Here is a 21,010-nt window from a genome sequence, read left to right on the forward strand (position 1 = left end):
TGTGCTGTAAGTTGCTTTAACTGATCTTGCCACTGCTCACTGTTAATTGCAGATATCCATCTGGACAGAGCAGCCCATTAGACAAGAGAAATTATATCAGATGTTACATTTCTCTAATGGAAAAAGGCAATTTATTGTCTTAATTACTAAAGTGATGGAAAACAGGTTTTATATACTTAAGGGGTTGCAGTTATTTTGTTATAAAATAATGGGTGGGGGGTGAAGATGTTGCACTTGGTAAGGTTAAGTCCTTGAATGCCTTTATATCAATATATGCAGAAAGATACTCGTTTTTCTCTATTTCCTAATGCAGTTTATTTCTGGAATTACAGAACTTGGTCCGGAATTGGGAAGTACTTGGTCCGGAATTGGGAAGTACTTGATCCGGAATTGGGAAGTACCTGGTCCGGAATTGGGAAGTACTTGGTCCGGAATTGGGAAGTACTTATCTGTAAAAATTGACCACACAAGAAAAAATTCTTATCCTTGGAGATGTTTTCAAAATAAAAATGTACAGTGATTTCTAAAGATTTGGTTGTGGCTCTCTGAGACAGAAGGCCGTTCGAGAAATTGTCTGAAACCTTTATCTGAAACTCATGATCAAAGCATACAAGCCATAGGAAAAAGAGCACTTCTTTTTAAAGGATTAAAAATGATACCCGTGCTTCTCTCAGTAACTAATCTACATTATACCATTTGACAATATAATATAATAATATAATGTAGATTGGTAAAATCTACATTATACCAATGTCACAGGATGATTTTTTTTGACAACAAACGTGTGAAAAAAAGCATGGTTTTATAATTGGCAGCTAAACACCTACCAGTGATATCACAAATTCTGTCCTCCCTTGAGGTACATGTATTAATAAATTATTTCAGCACTTCTCAGATGTTAACAGAATGGCATACTATGTGCTAAACCATGAGGACATCTTACCTTCCAAAGCACCCGTGGCACTTGCCTTCCCTTTCGATATAGTTCCATAGGCCGATGGATTTTCCATTCAGGAAGGCCTCTCCCAAGCAGCCTTTAAAATGAGTAACCTTCACAGCAGGAGATTTCTAATGCAAACAAGCAAACATAACCAATACATAGCTGACGAAGCAAAATACATTCTCCAAGTGCACAAAACTTCTCCCTGGGAGCTTCAATCTAACAGATCCAAATTTTGAGAGAACAACATTAGAAAAAAGGCCAGTTTGTAATCACTGGATTTCCTTCCAGTTATGAAGTGGAATCCTAGAATGAGTGACAACTGGGCAGGATCTTAAAGATCATCTCAGTGACTAGGGTTGATGGAGAAAACCGTGTTGCATGGGTGAGAAAACAGACAGCCAAAGAATGTGATTGGTAGTGAGGGCCCAGCTGGACCTGAGACCTGGACTCCACTTCAGAGCACTGATTCAGGTCCAAAAAATGCAATTATATTTGGAGAGAGGAGAACTGATATAATAAAATAAATATGGAGGGCTTTCTTGCTAAACACTAATTAGTATTAATCAACCACTAACTAGAGCTAGACTAGAGATAAAGAAACCTTACAGAAATTAACATGGAGCATTGAATTTCCTGTTCATCACTGGGAAAGAAACCCAAACAGCAAGATGAGCCATTGGCTTTTTCTCCATTTATGCTACTGATTAAGCATCACCCTTTACTGTGCAAAACCAGCCTAATTGTGCAGAGGAACTGTCAGGCAGCAAAACAAAAGAAGCAGAAACATCTTCATCTGCCTAGTATATATTCAACCATCTAAACATATGCCTTTTTTTTTTTTTTTTTGAGACGGAGTTTCACTTCTGTTGCCCTGGCTGGAGTGCAAGGGCACGATCTCAGCTCACTGCAACCTCTACCTCCCGGGGTTCAAGTGATTCTCCTGCCTCAGCCTCCTGAGTAGCTGGGATTACAGGCACGTACCACCACCCCTGGCTAATTTTGTATTTTTAGTAGAGACAGGGTTTCTCCATGTTGGTCAGGCTGGTCTTGAACTCTGGACCTCAGGTGATCCGCCCACCTCAGCCTCCCAAAGTGCTGGGATTACAGGCATGAGCCACCACGCTCAGCCCATGACTTTTATACATAGGTAAAATCAGTCAATCAGTCCTGTTCAGAAGAACTTTCAGAATGTTACCTTGATTTGTCCTCCAAGACCTCCAACAAACATGAGTGTTGAATTGTTTACATCCAGAACATTAGCTGTCCCAGGGGATTTACTTGTTTTTGCTGGTGGCTTTTGATTTGAGCTCATTTCCTTTACACTCAGTGAACCAATGTTTCCAAATCTAAGGGTCACAAAGAATTGCAAAAGGAACTTTCAGAATTTCCAGTTGGCGCACATACATCCCCATGTTTCCTTCACACCCACCATCTGCTTCTCCCCAAGAGCCCTGCAACAGCGCCCCCTGCTGGCCTCCTGGCTTCCAGTCTTGCCTACTGCCCCAAATCTTCAAGAGTCGCTCTTCTGAAACAGAAATTTCATCATGTTGCGTCCCTGCTTAAAACATTTGACATGAGCTAAACTGTATCCGAGGACATGTCTACTCCGTAAATACTACCCCATTTTGTAAATAAAAAAAAATCCCAACAAACCATAATATTATAGAAAAGTGAAAACATATACTTAAAGCTGCTCAAAAGTGATTACCTCTGGAGAAGGATTTTAAAAGAAAGAATTTTGCTTTGTGCCTGAATTTTAAGAAAATGCACCCCCCTACCTGCATCATTATTTTCGGTCCTTGTCTACGTGCAATGTGCTGCCAGCCACATGCAATGTCTACCACGCCACACCTTACACCTCTCTCCTGAGGAAGTTTACCAGGTTGGCTGCCTTACACATAGACTTTCTAAAAGAAACATTCTGTATTTTTAAATTTTTTTAGAGGCAGGGTCTTGCTCTGTCACTCAGACTGGAACACAGCGGTGTGATCATTGCTCACTGCAGCCTCGACCTCCTGTGCTCCAGCAATTTCCCGCCTGAGTCTCCTGAGTAGCTGGGACTACAGGCACACTCCACCGTGCCTGGATACATTTTTAATTTTTTTAGAGACAGGGTCTCACTATGTTGTCCAGGCTAACCTCAAACTCCTTGTTGTTCAAATAATCCTCCCTCCTCGGCCTCCCGAAGCACTGGGATTATAGGAGTGAGCCACCATGCCTCGTCTCTAAAGATAACCTAAACTTTTAGACATTTTAGACATTCTAAGGGTAACCTAAGCTTTTCAGTTTTTTCTTCTTCTGATTGTTGTTTTTGGTAAGTTTGTTTCTCCTGCAGTAAGAAAAAAATCCAAACCTTAATGTAAAAAAATTTTTTGAATTACTTTTTTTTTTTTTTTTTTTGAGACGGAGTCTGGCTCTGTCGCCCAGGCTGGAGTGCAGTGGCCGGATCTCAGCTCACTGCAAGCTCCGCCTCTCGGGTTTACGCCATTCTCTTGCCTCAGCCTCCCGTGTAGCTGCGCCTGTACTACAGGCGCCCGCCACCTCGCCCGGCTAGTTTTTTGTATTTTTTAGTAGAGACGGGGTTGCACGTGTTAACCAGGATGGTCTCGATCTCCTGACCTCGTGATCCGCCCATCTTGGCCTCCCAAAGTGCTGGGATTACAGGCTTGAGCCACCGCGCCCGGCCAAATTACTTTTTATTATATATTGTCAAATTATAGTTGTATACACTTCTGAGATGCAAAATGATGTTATGATTTTTGGATATGATGTAGAATGATTAACCATCAATGGATAAAGAAAATGTGGTTTTGTACACGAATGGATAAAGAAAATGTGCTTTTATACAAATATACACAATGGAATACTATTATTCAGCCTTAAAAAAGAAGTTCTGTCATTTGTAACAAATGCTTATTTCTTCTTTTTCTTTGTTTTTTGAGATGGAGTCTAGCTCTGTCGCCCAGGCTGGAGTGCAGTGGTGCGACCTCCACTCACTGCAACCTCCGCCTCCTGGGTTCAAGCAATTCTCCTGCCTCAGCCTCTTGAGTAGCTGGGATTACAGGCACCTACCACCACGCCCAGCTAATTTTTGTATTTTTAGTAGAGATGGGGTTTCACCGTGCTGGCCAGGCTGGTCTCAAACTCCTGACCTCAGGTGATCCACCCGTCTCGGCCTCCCAAAGTGCTGGGATTACAGGTGTGAGCCACCGGCCACAAATGCTTACTTCTACAGCTAACCTAAACCAAGTATTGTTTGGTTATAATCTGACTTTCCAGAAGTTTCAAAGCCTATTATATGATGTTACAAGCGTGTAATTACTTATGAGACACACTTTAAAAAAGAGAGGTGCTCTGAGAGAACATTCTCTACTACCTGGCCACATGGATACTGTGCCATCTGCTGTCATCAATGGGAAAGTCTGGAAACTCCAAGCGTGTGGAGCCGGAGCCCAGGTCCCACAGGAAGGCCACTTTCCCTCGCCGCATCTCCACTGCAAGGAAATCAGACTGGGGGGCGGGGCATGAAAGGGGATCAGTTTACACACTGTTTGCCAACCACCACCACACTTTACAGAGTCAATTCGTACGGTGTTTTCTCTATTCTGAAAAATAAATAAATAAAAAGCAAAACCCCCAAATCTATTTTCTATTGTTTGAAATGGTCCCCTCCCTGGAGCTGGGGCATGACTCACAGCCCCGGGGACATTAGCGCCTCCCTGCGTGCCTGGCCTGGTCCTCCTCAGTACCTCCCATAGAGTCCCCGGGAAAATTCGCTGCGGGTCACAGGCAGTCCAGCAGGAGCACCAGGGAAGGCACTGAGCTTGCTTGTTTGCCCAGTGTCCGAGGTAAGAAATGGATGTGAAACATGCATTAAGACAGGAGCCATGAGGTCCCACCCCTGTCACAGGCTTGCCTGTGCTTTGCATCTTATCTCCTGAAGACATTTCAGACACTCTATGTGCTTGTTAACATTTTCTGCCCTACACACCCAAGGCTTCTGACCTGTTCTCACTGGCACAGCCAAGGTATCAAAGACCTTCCACAGGCACTTGCCATCTGGGGACCACTGGAATTCTTGGCAAGAAAAACCTGACAGAAGCTTGACAATTCTGATAGTCACTCCAGGGGTCACTGGGGGAATCACAAAAACGTTCCATCCCCAGGGCTTGCAGTTAAGATGGCGTCCTTCAGAAATGTCACTTCCCTTCTCACAGGCTTTCCATTTGGTCGTTTGCTCATTTGTAACCTAATGCTACCATTTTAACAAAGGTTAGTCCCTATGGGAGATTTAGAGACTTCGCTAAGGCCCCCCCCTTTTTTTTTTCCACCAAATAAGTGAAAATTCAGAAAAATCTATAAGTGCATAAAAATTTCAGTGCTGCTTTCCAAATGTCCATCACTTACAGAGGTGCTGCTACCGAGGTAGAAGAGAAGATTGTCGGGTTCCTGTGTCTTAACATTTAGTGTTAAGGTGTTGTAGTTAGTAGAGGAAATCTGAGGCTGGTAGGCCCGGATGCAACCTCTGTCTGCAGACACGGCGACTTTAATCTGTAGAAGGAAAATGAAAGTGTCCTCATCATTTAGTGACGCACACCAGCAGCTCACCAGCAGCTCAACAACGCTATTCTGTCATGAATTTTCACTGAGGCAGGCTTCCTCTCTTGTTAATACACAATGGTTCATGTTTCATGAAGTGACATATCAGATGGTAATAAAAATGATTTCATTTGGTAAAGTGTTTAAATATGAGAAAATCAGTGTTAGTTTTTAATAAGTTATTTTATATAGGAAACTGTCTTGCTCACATAAGATTTAATTCCTTAAAGACAAGGATTTTATCACCTTGGAATCTTTCTGCCTGACACAAAGAGGATATTTGATAATCATCTGGTGAATAAATGGAGAGGTAATATATTTATTCACTCAGCAGATATTTATAGAGCAATTATTGTACTTACTACATATTTCTTTGATTAGTAATTCTTTGCATATGTATCTTACATTAAAGAGTATAAGTTTGGTATTAACCATAGCATCAAGAAGCATTCCTTGGGCTTACATTTATTTATTTATTTATTTATTTATTTAGGGTCTTGCTCTGTTGCCCAGGCTGAAGTGCAAATGGCGTGATCATAGCTCACTGCAGCCTTGAACTCCTAGGCTCGAGCAATCCTCCTGCCTCAGCCTCCTGAGTAGCTGGGACTACAGGTTCACACCACCAAGCCCGGCTATTATGATTTTTTTTTTTAGCAGAGACAGGATCTCATTATGTTTCCTAGGGTCATCTCAAACTCCTGGCCTCAAGCAATCCTCCCACCTCAACCTCCCAAATTGTGGGAGTTATGGATGTGAGCTACCATGCCCAGCCTATATTTATTTAGCAACTGTAACTGAAACAGATGCAAGCCAGAGCTCATGGAAACCAACATTCCTTTTCCAATAGCAAGGACACTTGAGAGGAAAAGACAGAGCGTGTGCTCCTTTCTCTTCCCTAGAAAGCCTGAGGTGGACAAATGCAAGCCCAGAGGCTGCATTCATCCTCTGGAAGTCCCCAGTCACATGACGATTGCACATTCTCTCAAAAGGAAACTTTTTCCCTTAGGGCACAGCCAGTGCCATGTGCCACAGGTAAAACATCTTCTCACGTGTGAACTGTTCTAGGTGGCCAGTGCCTCAGGCACTTAGTGACCTGGATTTGTGCAGCCTTTGTTGCATACAAATTGTTTTCTCAGACACCTCAAGGATGAGGCCCATACTACACAAACACTTTAAAGAATACTTGGATTATTAAAACTAAGTTGGTAAAATGAAGAAATAACACCATATGCAACCCATAAACTTAGAGTAATGTTAACATGTAGATTCGACATGTTCTGCACTATCCAGGCTAATAGTTTTAAATTTAGTCTATAATGATAAATCTCCATAAAGACATGGAAATCTCTTTGCTAACAACATTTTGAAGCATGTTGAATAAAAGCAGAACTCAAAGAAAATGAAGCTAGTTATTGGCTTTAAATATACCAAGACAGGGCTGTGAGGAAGCCCGGATTATTGGGATCTGGGTCTTTGCAAGGCCTAAGGGACGTAGTGTGGCTGAGAGCCACGTCTGCCTGAATTCCCTGGGATTCCACATGACTGAGAGCCCAGTGATGAAAGCCACGGGGCCCCAAACTCACAGAAGCTGCTTGTTTCCGGGCCTGGCTGATGAGCAGTTTAATTTCTGATAAGTTTCTGCTCAGATTCTCTTCTAACATCTTCAAAGGCTTCAACCGATCAAACAAAAGGTTGGCTTGAGTTTCCACGTCTTTGACTTTTCTTCCAGCCAACAGAGCTAACAAATACAAGAAGGCAAGGGGTGGCAAGAAAGTTGGGGAGAGGGAAAAACAAGATAATTAATTGTCCATTAAGAATGCACTGGGTAAAACAACACCCTAATAATCAAATCCATGACATTTTGGTACTAAGATGAAAACTGCACCAGTAGCATGCATAGACTAAGGCCCTTTTCTTTATAAAGGCTAATCCAGACATTGGCATACTGCTACTTTTCAGGAAAGTTGTGAACAACGCACCACTGTGTACTTAGCTAGCTCCATGTCTGCATGACACAGATGGTCATGACTGGAAGGAAGGGCACTGACATACTGGCCATGGTGGAGTCCTGCAGAAGCTGGTGTGTCTCTTGTAATGTGGCGTTGACCCTGGACAGGCTGGCAGATGTGCTCAGCAGCTCCTGGCTCAGCCCTGCCACGTCCCTCAGCGTGCTCACCGCGCTATGGCTTGCAGACGTGGCCAGCTCTTTGGTTTTGGCTCCTTTGTCTCTTCTATCTAAAATAAATGTATACACAAGCATGCACTTTTGCTGCTTACACACAGAGAAAAGAATAAAACTACAACAAATGTAATTTTGCACAGAAATACATTATTGTCATATTACTGATGCTCAACACAAACTGAGGCTGGCTTGTTTGCTTTTTTTTTCTTTCGGGCAGGGGTCAATGACCTAAGAGCTTCTTGTTTCTAATGGCAATATTAAAACTGCATATCTTATGCTCTACTATCCCCTTTTAGGGACAAATGAAATAATTTTTGTTAATACTTCTCTGGAATATGATTTCAGTACACAATGAGATCACAAAAGTAATGACCAATCGCCGTGTGATCTGTGTCTTACATCTTAATCAGCTACATTTCTTTATTTGGGTCCTTTTCCATCACCCCCTTCTCACCTTCATGAAACATGTTCTCCACCTCCTTTCATGTCTGGATACTAAGGATTTGGATCCTAGTTCTGCAGCTGAGGTGGGAATGTCTTAAGTTACAGGAAGAGGTATTTGCCCATAGCATCAACTGGCTGCTAGAAGTAACAGCAGAATAAAGGCTAAACCGCCACTCAAGGTAAATTAGAATTCAGTTATTCTAGAAAATCTGGGTGAGGATTTTTAAAAGACACTATCATTCATTTCTGAAGCATTTAATCACAAGTGGGGCAAAACATTTACCGCAGAAAAAGCTGGAAAAAGGGTATACAGGTGGCCTTTTTACTTTCCTTGCAACTTTTCTGTAAGCTCAAAATTATTTTCAAATAAAAATGTTATTAAGCATTTAGTCAAAATATACATGGCATCCTTATAAAAAAAGAAAAGGAAATAAAAGTCTTCCAGATCAGAAAATGCTTCATTGTTTCAAGGCAAGAAGTAAGCCCAACGCAGCATGCCCCGTTTCCCCAGGTGACTCCATGCTTACACACAGAAGCCCTGCAGACAGAAGGACTTTGGGCTTCCTGTTTTTAAGGGCTTTAAAGCACTTTTAAAGTGCTCCTTTGAGCACTTTATAAAACTTTTTCAAAAGATGTTTATTAAGCAAAAAAGGAGGATGGGCACAGTGGCTCACGCTTGTAATCCAGCATTTTGGGAGACCAAGGCAAGAGGGTCGCTTGAGGCCAAGAATTCAAGGCCAATCTGGGCAACATAGCAAGACCTGGTCTCTATAAAACAATAGAAACTTTAGAAGTAAAAGACAACAAAAGAACAAAAGAGAAGTTTGAGGTGTAGCGTAATTCATTTGTATTAGACTTAAAAAAATTACCCTATTTAAAATTTTCAAGAATACCACATTTCTAAACCATCAGTATTAAAGTGATCAGTGAGCCTAATGTTTTACTGCCTCGCTAAGGAAGACGGCCAAGCAAGCAGTCTTCAGTTTGCCACACTGATAATGAATCTGGCATTTTCCCCTTAGGCAGGTAAAGCACATTCCAGCTTCTTTACTTGCTGACTTCTTTCAATGGTCCTTCTTCCTCTAAGCAATGTGTCAAGCATTTCAAAAGTAAGCAATTCAGATGGTACTATGCAATCTCTGTTTTTAAGATTATAAATTCTAGCAGTTTGATGCAAATATTGTGATGTTATTTTAAAAACCAATGATTTTCATTTCGAAGTCTTATTCCTTTCCAAGTAAAAATTTTGTCAATCTTAGTCTCATTTTTGAGCTAGCGCCTTGACCAGTCTTGAGGCGGGACTTCCTTACGCTCCTGAGTGATGCTTTTATAGTGAGAAGACGTGATTTAAAGAAGAACGTCTTTTCCACTTACCTTCAGGAATTGCTCTGAGTATCAAGACTGATTCATTGGTCTGCCTGGTAATTTCATCAGCATTCTCTTGAAATCTGTTTGTCTTATTTCTCAGTTCACTCAGTTCCAATGCAATAACTATTTAAAGGGAGAAAAATGTTTCCTTTCAGGTTAGCCTACTAAAAGGTTGCCTAGGCAACAGCTTTGTCATTCTTGACCATCTACAGAATTCATAGCTTTCTAAAGAGACTCCCAATGTTGACAGTTTTTCCAGCAAGACTGAGCAACATTCATTATAGAAATTAAGAGTGTGGGCCGGACGCGGTGGCTCACGCCTGTAATCCCAGCACTTTGGGAGGCTGAGGCGGGTGGATCACGAGGTCAGGAGATTGAGACCAGCCTGGCTAACACGGTGAAACCCTGTCTCTACTAAAAATACACACACACACACACACACACACACACACACACACACACACACACACACACACACAAAATTAGCCAAGCCTGCTGGCAGACGCCTGTAGTCCCAGCTACTCGAGAGGTTGAGGCGGGAGAATGGCGTGTACCCGGGAGGCGGAGCTTACAGTGAGCCGAGATAGCGCCACTGCACTCCAGCCTGGGAGAAAGAGCAAGACTCCATCTCGAAAAAAAAAAGAAATTAAGAATGTGTTTCTAGCTTGCTCAATCATTTTCTCTACTTCGCTTGTTGACTTTCTCACTAATATTTCTACTTAAATTTCATGTCCAATTTTACTAGAGCTCAAGGACCAAGAGCTGTGTTTAAGTCACTCAGTCTTAATCAGATGCACTAACTTTCTATCCCCATCTGAATCTTGGTCACCTTTCTCCTCTGGGTTGTCAAACCCCTAAGGTGGGCTCCCACCTGGGAGTCTTCCTCATAGTCTCCCACCTGCATCTCTGGCCAATCCTCCATCCCCTTCTATTCCCTTCTGGCCACCCAACTGGAACTCAACTCAACCTCCTTCTCAAGTTTGATCACAGCTTTTGCTTTTAAAATTTCTGTTCATAACATATAATCACATTTTGATTTTGAGCACATGGTGAAAACATGAAATTTTAATTGCCAGCAAGCTCCCAATTTCACTACCTATGAAGTACCTCTAGTTGTACAGACTGAAATTACAGCCCATCAACACATTATGCATTTTCGATACTGTGAGATGCCAACACAAATTTTAAATTGTGTCACTCAATGAGAAAAAAAATTTATGCACATATCCAAGCCTTTGGTTCAGACAGTTGTGGAAGGATCCAGTGTTAGACTTGGAAGTAAGTCACCTGAAAAGGGAATGAGCTGTGAGTATGGCCCACTATTTACTCCTCCAGAAATCTTGGTATTTTTGATCTATTAGAATATATTAAGATGGAAAGCGTGTTATTTGTTATTTAAAAAGTATGCCTACATAGTTTCTCTTTCATAACAGATTCCTGATGCCATTTTGGTTTATGTTTATTGGATGGATTGCTCTTACATATGCCAAGTCATTCTTTCTTGAAACTTTAGGACAAATTAACTGCATAGATATTTTTTGGAAAATGGCTAAATCAATTATGATTTAATGTAATAATTATTAAACGAGAACCTACCATGAGTCTAACATGATATTAGTCCCATGAGAAAGGTAAAACAAATATCAAGCATAATATATCTCCTCAAGGAAAAATAAAGGAGCGCACACAATCAAAGATAACCCAAGAGACACTAGGAAGAACAGTGAAGGCTCCAAGCTAAGGCGACGAGTGGAGGATTAAGGACAGGTTAAAGATAGAGATGACTGCACAATAAAGGAACAGATATCACTAGAATAAAAATGCCAAATTATATGAAGTTGATGTGATAGGAAGTTTATACGATAGGAAAGTTTACATGATAGGAAAGTTTATATGATAGGAAATCGGAATATAAATAGGACATAGAAATGCTAAGTTTCAAGTTGCTGCATGCAAAGAGAACGTTCTTAGAGGTTGCTCAGCGAGATGCTCACGCTCACTCTGCCTGTCTACACCGTCCGAGCCACACGCTGACCTGGAAGCTTCCTGCTGAGGTTGTCGCCTTCATTTAGAAATCTGGAGCTGCGCTGCACGGCCGCTTTCCCATTAGAAACAAGGGATTCTGAGAGCTGGAAAACAGAACCGCTTAAGCATGGTGAGAGCAGGGCAGATGGAGTCCTGCTGGGGATGGAGGAAGTGACTCCATCAGAGTAGCCCCCAGCCACATTCCCAGCAAGAAAGTCAGCCAGGTACCAGGTAGGGACAATTTCAAATGGCTGAGGCAAGAGAACACAAAGACATTTTTAAGTAGATAAGGAAGGAAACTAGCCATTCAATAGAGATTTTCACCGTAATTAAAGAAAAATGTCTCCAGTAGGTATCAAGTAGCATTATCATTTTTAGCTCAAGGAAATGTGAGATTGTTCTCATCTCTACGCTGGTTTCTAGTCTGTATAAAGAAGTATTTATGATCTTAAAAAATTAAAGCGCAGATCACATGATGACAGAAGCCAGAAACAGATTCTACCAGAAAAGAATGTTAATAGGCAGAATTGGGGGCCACTGATCTCTGTTCAAACCGGGTACAGAACAATCTCCCACAGAGCCCAGAAAAAGAAGCCCACGGCATTTCCTACCAGGCTCATCTCAGTCACAGTCCTGTGAGCATCTTTGGCCAGTTCCTCCGATTCTTCGATCAGGTTCTGGATGTTGTAATGGACATAGGCTGCACTGGTGGCATTCAGGGACACATTTCTGACATTTTCAAGGCCACTATCAAAGCAGCATATTTAGATACGTTATGATAAGCTAAATCAAACTTGCCGATTCACTCACAAAAATCATAAATGCCTACTAGTCTTGAAAGCCTCCTATCTTCTTTCCCCTTAGAAGAGTATCATCCATAAAAAATAACAACCTGTGGGTTCCCATGTAACTTCAAAAGCAATTTTTGAGAAGCCATAGCCACTTTGTCACAATAACACTCAGAACTGCTATTTAATCAATACCCAAGAAGAGACTACTGCTGTTTCCCTTAGACAACCATTCATCACTTTCCACAAGCTGCCCTCAGCATTCCTCAATCTCTGTTCCAACTCCCTGTGCATGTCTGGGGTGCCGTTGCATGTTTGCATTGGTTATAAACTCCCTGCAACACACTTGTTAACCTCCAAGAAGTGTTCCTAAGCATACTTGAGGTCGCTGAATCTTATCCCTCAAATGGCATGACAATTTTACAAAATTCACTAGAAATTCTGGAGGAAGATCAGCTAATATTTCAATCAGCTCAACATCATTCTAACAAGTGGGCACGTCACTTAGGAACTTGGTAACCGGTCATGGCACAAGGTCATCCAGTGCTCTCGATCTTGAAAATAAAGTCTGGCAATGGGCACATCTTTGCCTGCTGAGTAACTCACTTCATTTTCTTTCCAAGGTTATTGAGTCGGGCAATTCCCAGACCAAATATTAGCAGTTATTGCTTGTTACTATTGGACGGGCAAAATTCTATGATTTATAAATAAAATATACTAATTTAACTTCGTGTTATCACAACAAATTGCTTATACTAGTCATACAAAGTAATAAAGATTTTGTTTTAGCTAGGTATGGAGTCAGAACATGTTTTTCTCTGGGGGAAATGATGAAAACTGATGAGAAGAGAGAAGCTAGTATCTCATGCCATTTTCCACTACTGATCCCCAAGACATATTAGGAAGCAGTACTCAATTTAGCACATAATGTATGCAATATTCTATCATATCATTTTTAATTACTTTTGTTGTGTGAACTAATCTTTTATGTCAGCATTTTTCAAATAAGGAGATACGCATCTTTCCCTTTCCACAGAACACGCACACACAAGAACATACATCTTCCCAGTGTGGCCAGCTTTGTCACCCATAATGCATAGCAAATTTTAAAGAAAGAAATTTACCAATTAACTCACAGTATTGTGTAAATCACTGGTAACACCTAAAACTTCAGGTCCCACATTTGCTGCACACTAGAATCACCTTAGGGTTTAAAAAAAAATCACAAAACCCAGGCTACATCCCAGTCCCATTAAGTCACAACCTTTGTGGGGAAGGCAGCTAAGGAACAAAGGCATTGGCGTCTTAAGAAGCTCCCCAGAAGATTCCAGTGTGCAGACAAGTTTGAAACGGCTGGCTAAAATTGTGCTTCTCATTTAAAGGCATTTTTAGCAAGTTGAGTACATATTTTTCAAATATCCAAAAAATATAAGTTAAAGTAATTATATTACAATGGCAGACTTTCAGGCAGTAGAAAATAATTGGAGGTGGTATCTCTCAGGGATTGGAAAAGAGACTCTCAACACTTCTATAGGAGAGAGTGGACAGCCACATCCTCCACCCAAATAATACACTCCAAAAAGGCCGGATCTGTAAAGAAATTAATAACCTCATTCTGTCCCACCTGCAACCTAACAAAGCTCTGAGCACTCAGTAGGTGCTTAATAAAGACCTGATGGCTTGAAACTGTAGCCTACTATGTTTTTTTTTTTTTGAGACGGAGTCTCGCTCTGTCACTCAGGCTGGAGTACAGTGGCACAATCTCAGCTCACTGCAAGCTCTGCCTCCCAGGTTCACGCCATTCTCCTGCCTCAGCCTCCGGAGTAGCTGGGACTACAGGCGCCCACCACCATGCCCGGCTAATTTTTTGTATTTTTAGTAGAGACAGGTTTCACTGTGTTAGCCAGGATGGTCTTGATCTCCTGACCTCATGATCTGCCCGCCTCGGCCTCCCAAAGTGCTGGGATTATAGGCATGAGCCACTGTGCCCGGCCGCATACTATGTGTTTTAAGTCTTATTCCATTATTTGCATTTTTCCATCAGATATGTAGGCCAATGGTAAACTATATTAGCAGACACGAGGGAATCCAACTTGCCAGGTAAATAAAACAGGAGTGCTCATTTTTACACAAAGGAAGAGTGACCCACCGCTGTGAAAAAAACGTCCATCTTTGTTTTCTCTAATCAATAGATTGCAAACTCTTGAATTCCCACAAAGGCATGTTCCTACCTGTCCAGAACGTCTGCCAGTCTCTGGAACTCAGCGGCATGGTCCTCAGCGCTGTAGACCAGGTCAAGCGCGTTCCTTTGGGACATGTGCATGACCAGGTCATCTACGTGGTGCCTGATTTTGGCAGACCATAAAAGTAGCGTATCCTGGTGATGCTCTAAGTGCTACATGGAGAAATTAATATTGTAAATATATGCACATCTATTTAATAACAGATACATGTGCATATAGACAAGATGTGTGAAGATTCTTTAAAAACTGTACTGTGGCCGTGCTGAGTGGTAACTCACCTCTAGAGCATCTTGCACAGCATCTGTTTGTACAGCAGCAGTATCTATCAGTCCTCGTCCTCGGGCAATGAGCTCTGAGGTCAGATTTTGTTCTTCTTGAACATGTAGCTTTTTATCCTGCAGCAGAAATGGCATTTTAAGGATGTTTCATAAAAGCAACTCTGCCTCTGACCTTTGGTGCCTAATGCTATGTGCAGAAGTTAGTGCACGGGACTCCCTTTTATTTTATTTTATCTTTTGAGATGGAGTCTCATTCTGTCGCCAGGCTGGAGTGCGGTGGTGCAATCTCGGCTCACTACAACCTCTACCTCCCGAGTTCAAGCGATTCTCCTGCCTCAGCCTCCCAAGTAGCTGGGACCACAGGCACGCGCAACCACGCCCAGCTAATTTTTGTATTTTTAGTAGAGACGGGGTTTCACCATGTTGGCCAGGATGGTCTCCATTTCTTGACCTCATGATCTGCTCGCCTCGGCCTCCCAAAGTGCTGGGATTACAGGCGCGAACCACCTGGCCAGACCAGGGCTCACTTTTAATTGCTTACGTTGGAGTATTTTGTTACCCGTTATAATTGAGAAGGAGAGAGAGAGTGAGACTCACACTGAATTCTCTCAGGTTAGCATTGACCATGAACAGCAGGTGGTTGCTTTCCTCGGTCTTTGCCTCGGCTTCCCTCACAAGCACCTCAGCCGCCTGTAGTTCACTGTTGTGCCTTGAAAGGAGGTGGCTTGTTGCTTCTTTTAATACCTCCAATTCTTCCAGCGGCTTTTGGTAATTTTCCTGAATTTGTGACAATAAATCTTCAGCAGCCCTGATAAATATGAATGGTTCACATAGTAAGTAAATGACCAACAAAACTCCTATCTCTGAAATAATAGTGGAAAAAATTTTTACATATTTATGCCTAGTCTCTTTTTGAAATTGTAAGTGATACATCATAACTTCTTAAGAATGGAAACAATTTTTCTAAGATAGCTACTGGTATGGCAGGTTTATATTTTATCCTTAACAAATTGTCTTTTTTTTTTTTAAGTGGTGCATCTCACAGATACATTTATTCATGCCAGGAAGTAAACGGTATTTATACAAGTGCACAGTGACCTTCCATGTTCCCATATAGTTTCCTGAAATGTACAGGCACAGTGACCTTTCATCTCAGGTGTATTTCAAGTTAAGCTGGTTAGGATGACCATGAGCAGGCACAAGTCTTGAAGCTTTCAAAGCTTTACTACTTTTTTTTTTTTTTGAGAGAAGTCTCACTCTTGTCCCCTAGGTTTCAGTGCAATGGCTTGATCTCAACTCACTGCAACCTCTGCCTCCCGGGCTCAAACGATTCTCCTGCCTCTGCCTCCCAAGTAGCTGGGATTAAGGTGCCTGCCATCACACCCAGCTAATTTTTGTATTGTTTAGTAGACACAGGGTTTGGGTTTCACCATGTTGGCCAGGTTGGTCTCAAACTCCTGACCTCAGGTGATCCGCCCGCCTTGGCCTCCCGAAGTGCTGGGATTACAGGCGTGAGTCACCGTGCCCGGCCCAAAGCTTTACTTCTTTTATCAGCTCTGATGATTTTATAAATGATGAAAGTCATTAAACCCCTCCTCCCCAAATTTCCTGGTAAACTGGGGTCCAGTGGGCTTTGTGAGAATCTGAACACTTAAACTTTCTAATACATTTTAGTAATGGAATTTAAAAAGATCATCTCCATGAATCTGGATTCAGGAAATTGGGACAACATTCTGTGTTGATGGGAACTGCCATCTTTCATTATATATAATACAGCAAGAAATTGAAAGAAGGCTATTCAGTGAATTTACCAATTTATATATATGGTAAAAGGATTTTCTGCAGCTAGTTAAGAAGCAGCAGATTTCATAAAAGCTTTCAAATTCAAAGTGACAAAAAGATATGATTTGTACCATGGATAAACGCAAGCTTTAGAATATCAAACGATTTTTTTCCTATGCCTTTATAAATATGCCATCAAACTGCTTATTTAAATCAATTTTGAATTTATAGCTGCATAGAATAATAAAATTTCATACTACAAATCCTTGCAGTGGTGGGGAATATCCTATGAACTCTTCATTTCAATTTGTCAGGAGAACTTTGAAAAATTCTATGGAAAATGCCTTGTAAAACGCCCTCAGCTTTCACAGGTGTCAGGTTACTGGGTTAAGACACGATCAAAAACATTTGTCAAGGATATAAATTTGAACTCTGACATTATTAGAATAACATCAGGACTTATAGTTTTTAATGATATACTTACAATTTTTAATGATAATAAAGACTTTGCATTATGAGCAGGCAACAAGAACTAAAACACATACATAAGAAAACACGAATAAACCCAATATATTTCTAATGTCTGATCATGAATCTGTTATTCCTTTTATTAAATGAGATAGCTCTCTAAGAAAATTTAAAATAAATTAGCCAGGTGTGGTGGCACATGCCTGTAGTCCCAGCTACTCAGGAGGCTGAGGTAGGAAAATCACTTCAGCCTGGGAGGTGGAGGCTGCAGTGAGCTGAGATTGTGCCACTGCACTCCAGCCTGGGTGACTGAGTGAGACCCTGTCTCAAAAAGAAAATAAAGTTCAAAATAGAAACCAAATTTTCATCTATAAGGTAACTCTACTATCTAAACTACAATCACGTGAATGACATACTCCTCAATAATTTGAACAAGATTAAGCAACAAAAAAAACCCACTCAGCACTTCATTAGCTTCTTCTAGCAAAATTAACAGAGGAAACTGGTGTTTCCCAAACTATGTTCCTCTACAACACCAGTGTCCCAAGAACTGCCAGGCAGATTCCTTGAACAAATATTCCAGGGTGAAAGAAGCGTAGCTGGATCCTCCACGGGGCTGCTGATGGGCGTACTAAAAGCTTTGAGTGTACTAAAAGCTTTGAGAAGACCTGCAGTACAGAACTTGTCTCTCCTAAGCAGACACTGTGTCATGGAATGTGCTTCTTTAATGAAGTATCTTTGGTCGGTCACAGTGGCTCACGCCGGTAATCCCAGCACTTTGGGAGGCCGAGGCGGGCAGATCACCTGAGGACAGGAGTCCAAGACCAGCCTGGCCAACATGGTGAAACCCTGTCTCTACAAAAATACAAAATTACAAAAATTAGCTGGGCATGATGGCGGGTGCCTGTAATCTTAGCTACTCAGGAGGCTAAGGAGGGAGAATTGCTTGAACCCAGGAGGCGGAAGTTGCAGTGAGCTGAGATCGTGCCACTATACCCCAGCCTGGGAGACTATAAAAATAAATAAATAAATAAAAATATTTTAACAGGTCTGAGATACCAGCATGGAAATCATCTGAAAAACAGCTACAAACAATAATCCAAAGTGTGTAGCAAAGAGTCAACGTGGCAGGCTGGAGCCCGCTCTCCTTTGAAAGGCCTGCTGGTGAGGTGGGCTGTGTTCCCACAGATCCCTAACTGCTAAGAGTAGCTCACTACCTGGGCTGTTTGTGCAAGCAACGTGGTTTATGCTGAACACCTGCTTTCCTTCTGGGAGTCGAGTTTTGCTATGTGCTAGGCAGAGGGTGCCTACCAGTACAGCTCCAACAAAATCCCTGGATACAGAATCTCTGACAGGCTTCCCTGGGCACAAACATCACACACATGGTGCTGCATTTTTCTTGCTGGGGGAGGAGTGCTCTCCGGGATCCCACACGGGGAGAGGACTTCATGGATTCCTCCAGACTCTGCTGTGTCCTTTTGTCCCATCTGGCTGGACCTCCTTAATAAATCTTAGCTGTAAGTACAGTTATATGCTGGATCCTGGGGGTCCTGGTGAAACTCTGAATGTGGTGGTAGTCCTGGAGACCCCCAACCCACCATGCAAAGCAATCCGTCTGTGTGCTAAACTTCTCATCTATATGATTGCCATGCTTCAGCATGAACCACCAATTTTCTAAGAATTATTATTAAAAAGCAGATAATTCCTAAAATCATCCATGTAACTTGAAATGGCATATATATAGGGATTATCTATGGAAAATTGGAAAGTGGAGGCCAGAGAATACATTTTAAACTCTTGACTTTTAAAATAAAAGGTCTCTTTAGTAATATTTTTACTTGCAAATTAGAGAGATCAGCAATCTTATTAATAACTTTATTCCAAGTGAAACCATAACGGCAGTGACAGAGAAAGGGGTCGTAGAGGCCGTCGCCAGTAGGGGAGGGTCAGGAGGCACTGAGGGGAACAGGTGGAGGTGGGGGCTGGCCCTGCCTCTCCCCCTCCTTTCAGGCTATTCAACCAGGTCTTCCCGGAACCATCCACCCTAGAGGCGGCGCCCTAGGGCTGGGCTCCGCTCCCTAACCTTCCTCAGCCACCTACACATCTGAGTTGCTGGGGAGCTTGTTAAGGATGGAGAGTCCCAGGCCCGCCTTGCAGATCCTAGGAAGGTTAATATTTGTTTAAGGAATCTGCCTAGGAGTTCATGGGACACTAGTGTTGTAGAGGAACATAGCTTGAGAAACACCAGTTTCCTCTGTCAATTTTGCTAGAAGAAGCTAATGAAGAGTGCTGGGGTTTTTTTGTTTTGTTTTGCTTTTGGGGGTTAATCTTGTTCAAGTCATTGAGGACTGTATCATCTCATGTGATTGTGGTTTAGATAGTAACATCATCCTATAGATGAAAATTTGACCTCTATTTTAAACTTTCTTATTGTATTTAAAGTGCATATTCAGAAAATAAACTTTCCCCAAATGGACCACGAGTTCCTAGTGGGCAAAAGGCTCTATTGTTCCCCTGTATGTCCCCAACTCCTGGCACAATGCCAGGGTTCAGGTCACTTTGCTGAATGAATGAATGAATGAATGAATGAATGCACTGATCTCAGATGGGTAACGGTGGGAAGGGACAGCCTCACAAAATGATTCTCTAGGATCTGCAGGGTGGGCCTGGGAATCTCCATCCTTCACATGCTCCCCACCAACTCAGATGTGTGGGGGGCTGAGGAAGGTTAGGGAGCAGAGTCCAACCCAGGGGCGTCACCTCCAGGGTGGGCAGGTCCTGGGAAGACCTGGTTGGAGATGCCCAAGAGGAGCACAGCTGAAGCCTCAGTGTGCAGTTGGGGCTGCAGGACTAACGTTCAACTTGGCTTCTGTGACCACTCCCCATTGCCTCTCAAATTCGATGCAAACTTCAGCTGAGCTTCTTTGGCTCCAGTGTTCCCTCACTCAATGGCTCTCCACCTATGCTAGACTGAGATCTTGTTTCCCTGCCCCTGAAAGGCCCTCAATGTCTCTGACTGTCCAAATTCCACCTGCCCATCTTTTATGGATTGGGTCTCAAATGGTACTTCCTTTTGTTCTGGGTGGGAAAATAATAGGGTTTAGACTCAAACAGATTCAGGTTTGTGGTCAGGTTTCATATTGTCCTGGAGGCTTAATTAACATAGGGCAAGTTACTTATATTCTCTGGGCCTCAGTTTCCTCAACTGGATTCTACCCTACCTGGAAAGACTGAGACGATCACAGAGCACAATGTGAGAAGAGAAGCTGGCACTCTCCTGGCACAGAGGAGGGGCTCCACAGACAGCTGCTCACGCCCGTCTCCTGGCACCACACCCTCCTCTCATTTCCCCCCAAGGCCTTTAGATCTTAGTTCTCTCAGAGCCCTTTCCAGACCCTATTATTCTAGTAATTAGATTACTAGTCCTCTCTCCAAACTCCATCCAACCGTAAACACCTCCTTTTGTTTTTCACCTAACAAATCAACAACGTCAAAAATTATGTTCTACGATGAAAAAGGCCACATGCCCAACCCTCTAGTGTGTTGCTGGTGGCAGTGCACATTGTTTTTAAAAAATATTTAAAAAATTATTTGGAAGCGCATGTTAGGAATCCTCAAAATGCAAATTCTTTGACTAAATAATTCCACTTTTTCTTCTTTTTTTTTTTTTTTTTGAGACGGAGTCTTGCTTTGTTGCCCAGGCTGGAGTGCAGTGGCACGATCTCAGCTCACTGCAACCTCCGCCTCCCAGGTTCAAGCAATTCTCCTGCCTCAGCCTCCTGAGTAGCTGGGATTACAGGTGTCCACCACTATGCCAGGCTAATTTTTGTATTTTTAGTAGAGACGGGGTTGGCCTTGTTGGCCAGGCTGGTTTTGAACTCCTGACTTCA

General features: G+C 42.3%; 1 protein-coding gene across 3 annotated transcripts in view; it reads right to left on the minus strand.

Moving 5' to 3' along the window:
* The window catches only part of LAMA1 (laminin subunit alpha 1), a 165,523-nt gene that overhangs the window by 28,480 nt on the left and 116,033 nt on the right, over positions 1-21,010 (minus strand). For all 3 annotated transcript variants that reach the window (XM_005587155.5, XM_015439840.4, XM_065534196.2), the window contains 12 exons: positions 15,468-15,678; positions 14,871-14,987; positions 14,581-14,744; positions 12,173-12,308; positions 11,572-11,665; positions 9,543-9,659; positions 7,595-7,777; positions 7,126-7,280; positions 5,351-5,494; positions 4,320-4,453; positions 2,139-2,289; positions 944-1,068 (listed from right to left, as the gene is read on the minus strand). In XM_005587155.5, the coding sequence (XP_005587212.3) occupies positions 944-1,068; positions 2,139-2,289; positions 4,320-4,453; positions 5,351-5,494; positions 7,126-7,280; positions 7,595-7,777; positions 9,543-9,659; positions 11,572-11,665; positions 12,173-12,308; positions 14,581-14,744; positions 14,871-14,987; positions 15,468-15,678 (1,731 nt within the window). The remainder of the gene's footprint in view (positions 1-943; positions 1,069-2,138; positions 2,290-4,319; positions 4,454-5,350; positions 5,495-7,125; positions 7,281-7,594; positions 7,778-9,542; positions 9,660-11,571; positions 11,666-12,172; positions 12,309-14,580; positions 14,745-14,870; positions 14,988-15,467; positions 15,679-21,010) is intronic.

This window comes from Macaca fascicularis, chromosome 18 (assembly GCF_037993035.2).
Source record: "Macaca fascicularis isolate 582-1 chromosome 18, T2T-MFA8v1.1".
Classification (NCBI taxonomy): domain Eukaryota; kingdom Metazoa; phylum Chordata; class Mammalia; order Primates; family Cercopithecidae; genus Macaca; species Macaca fascicularis.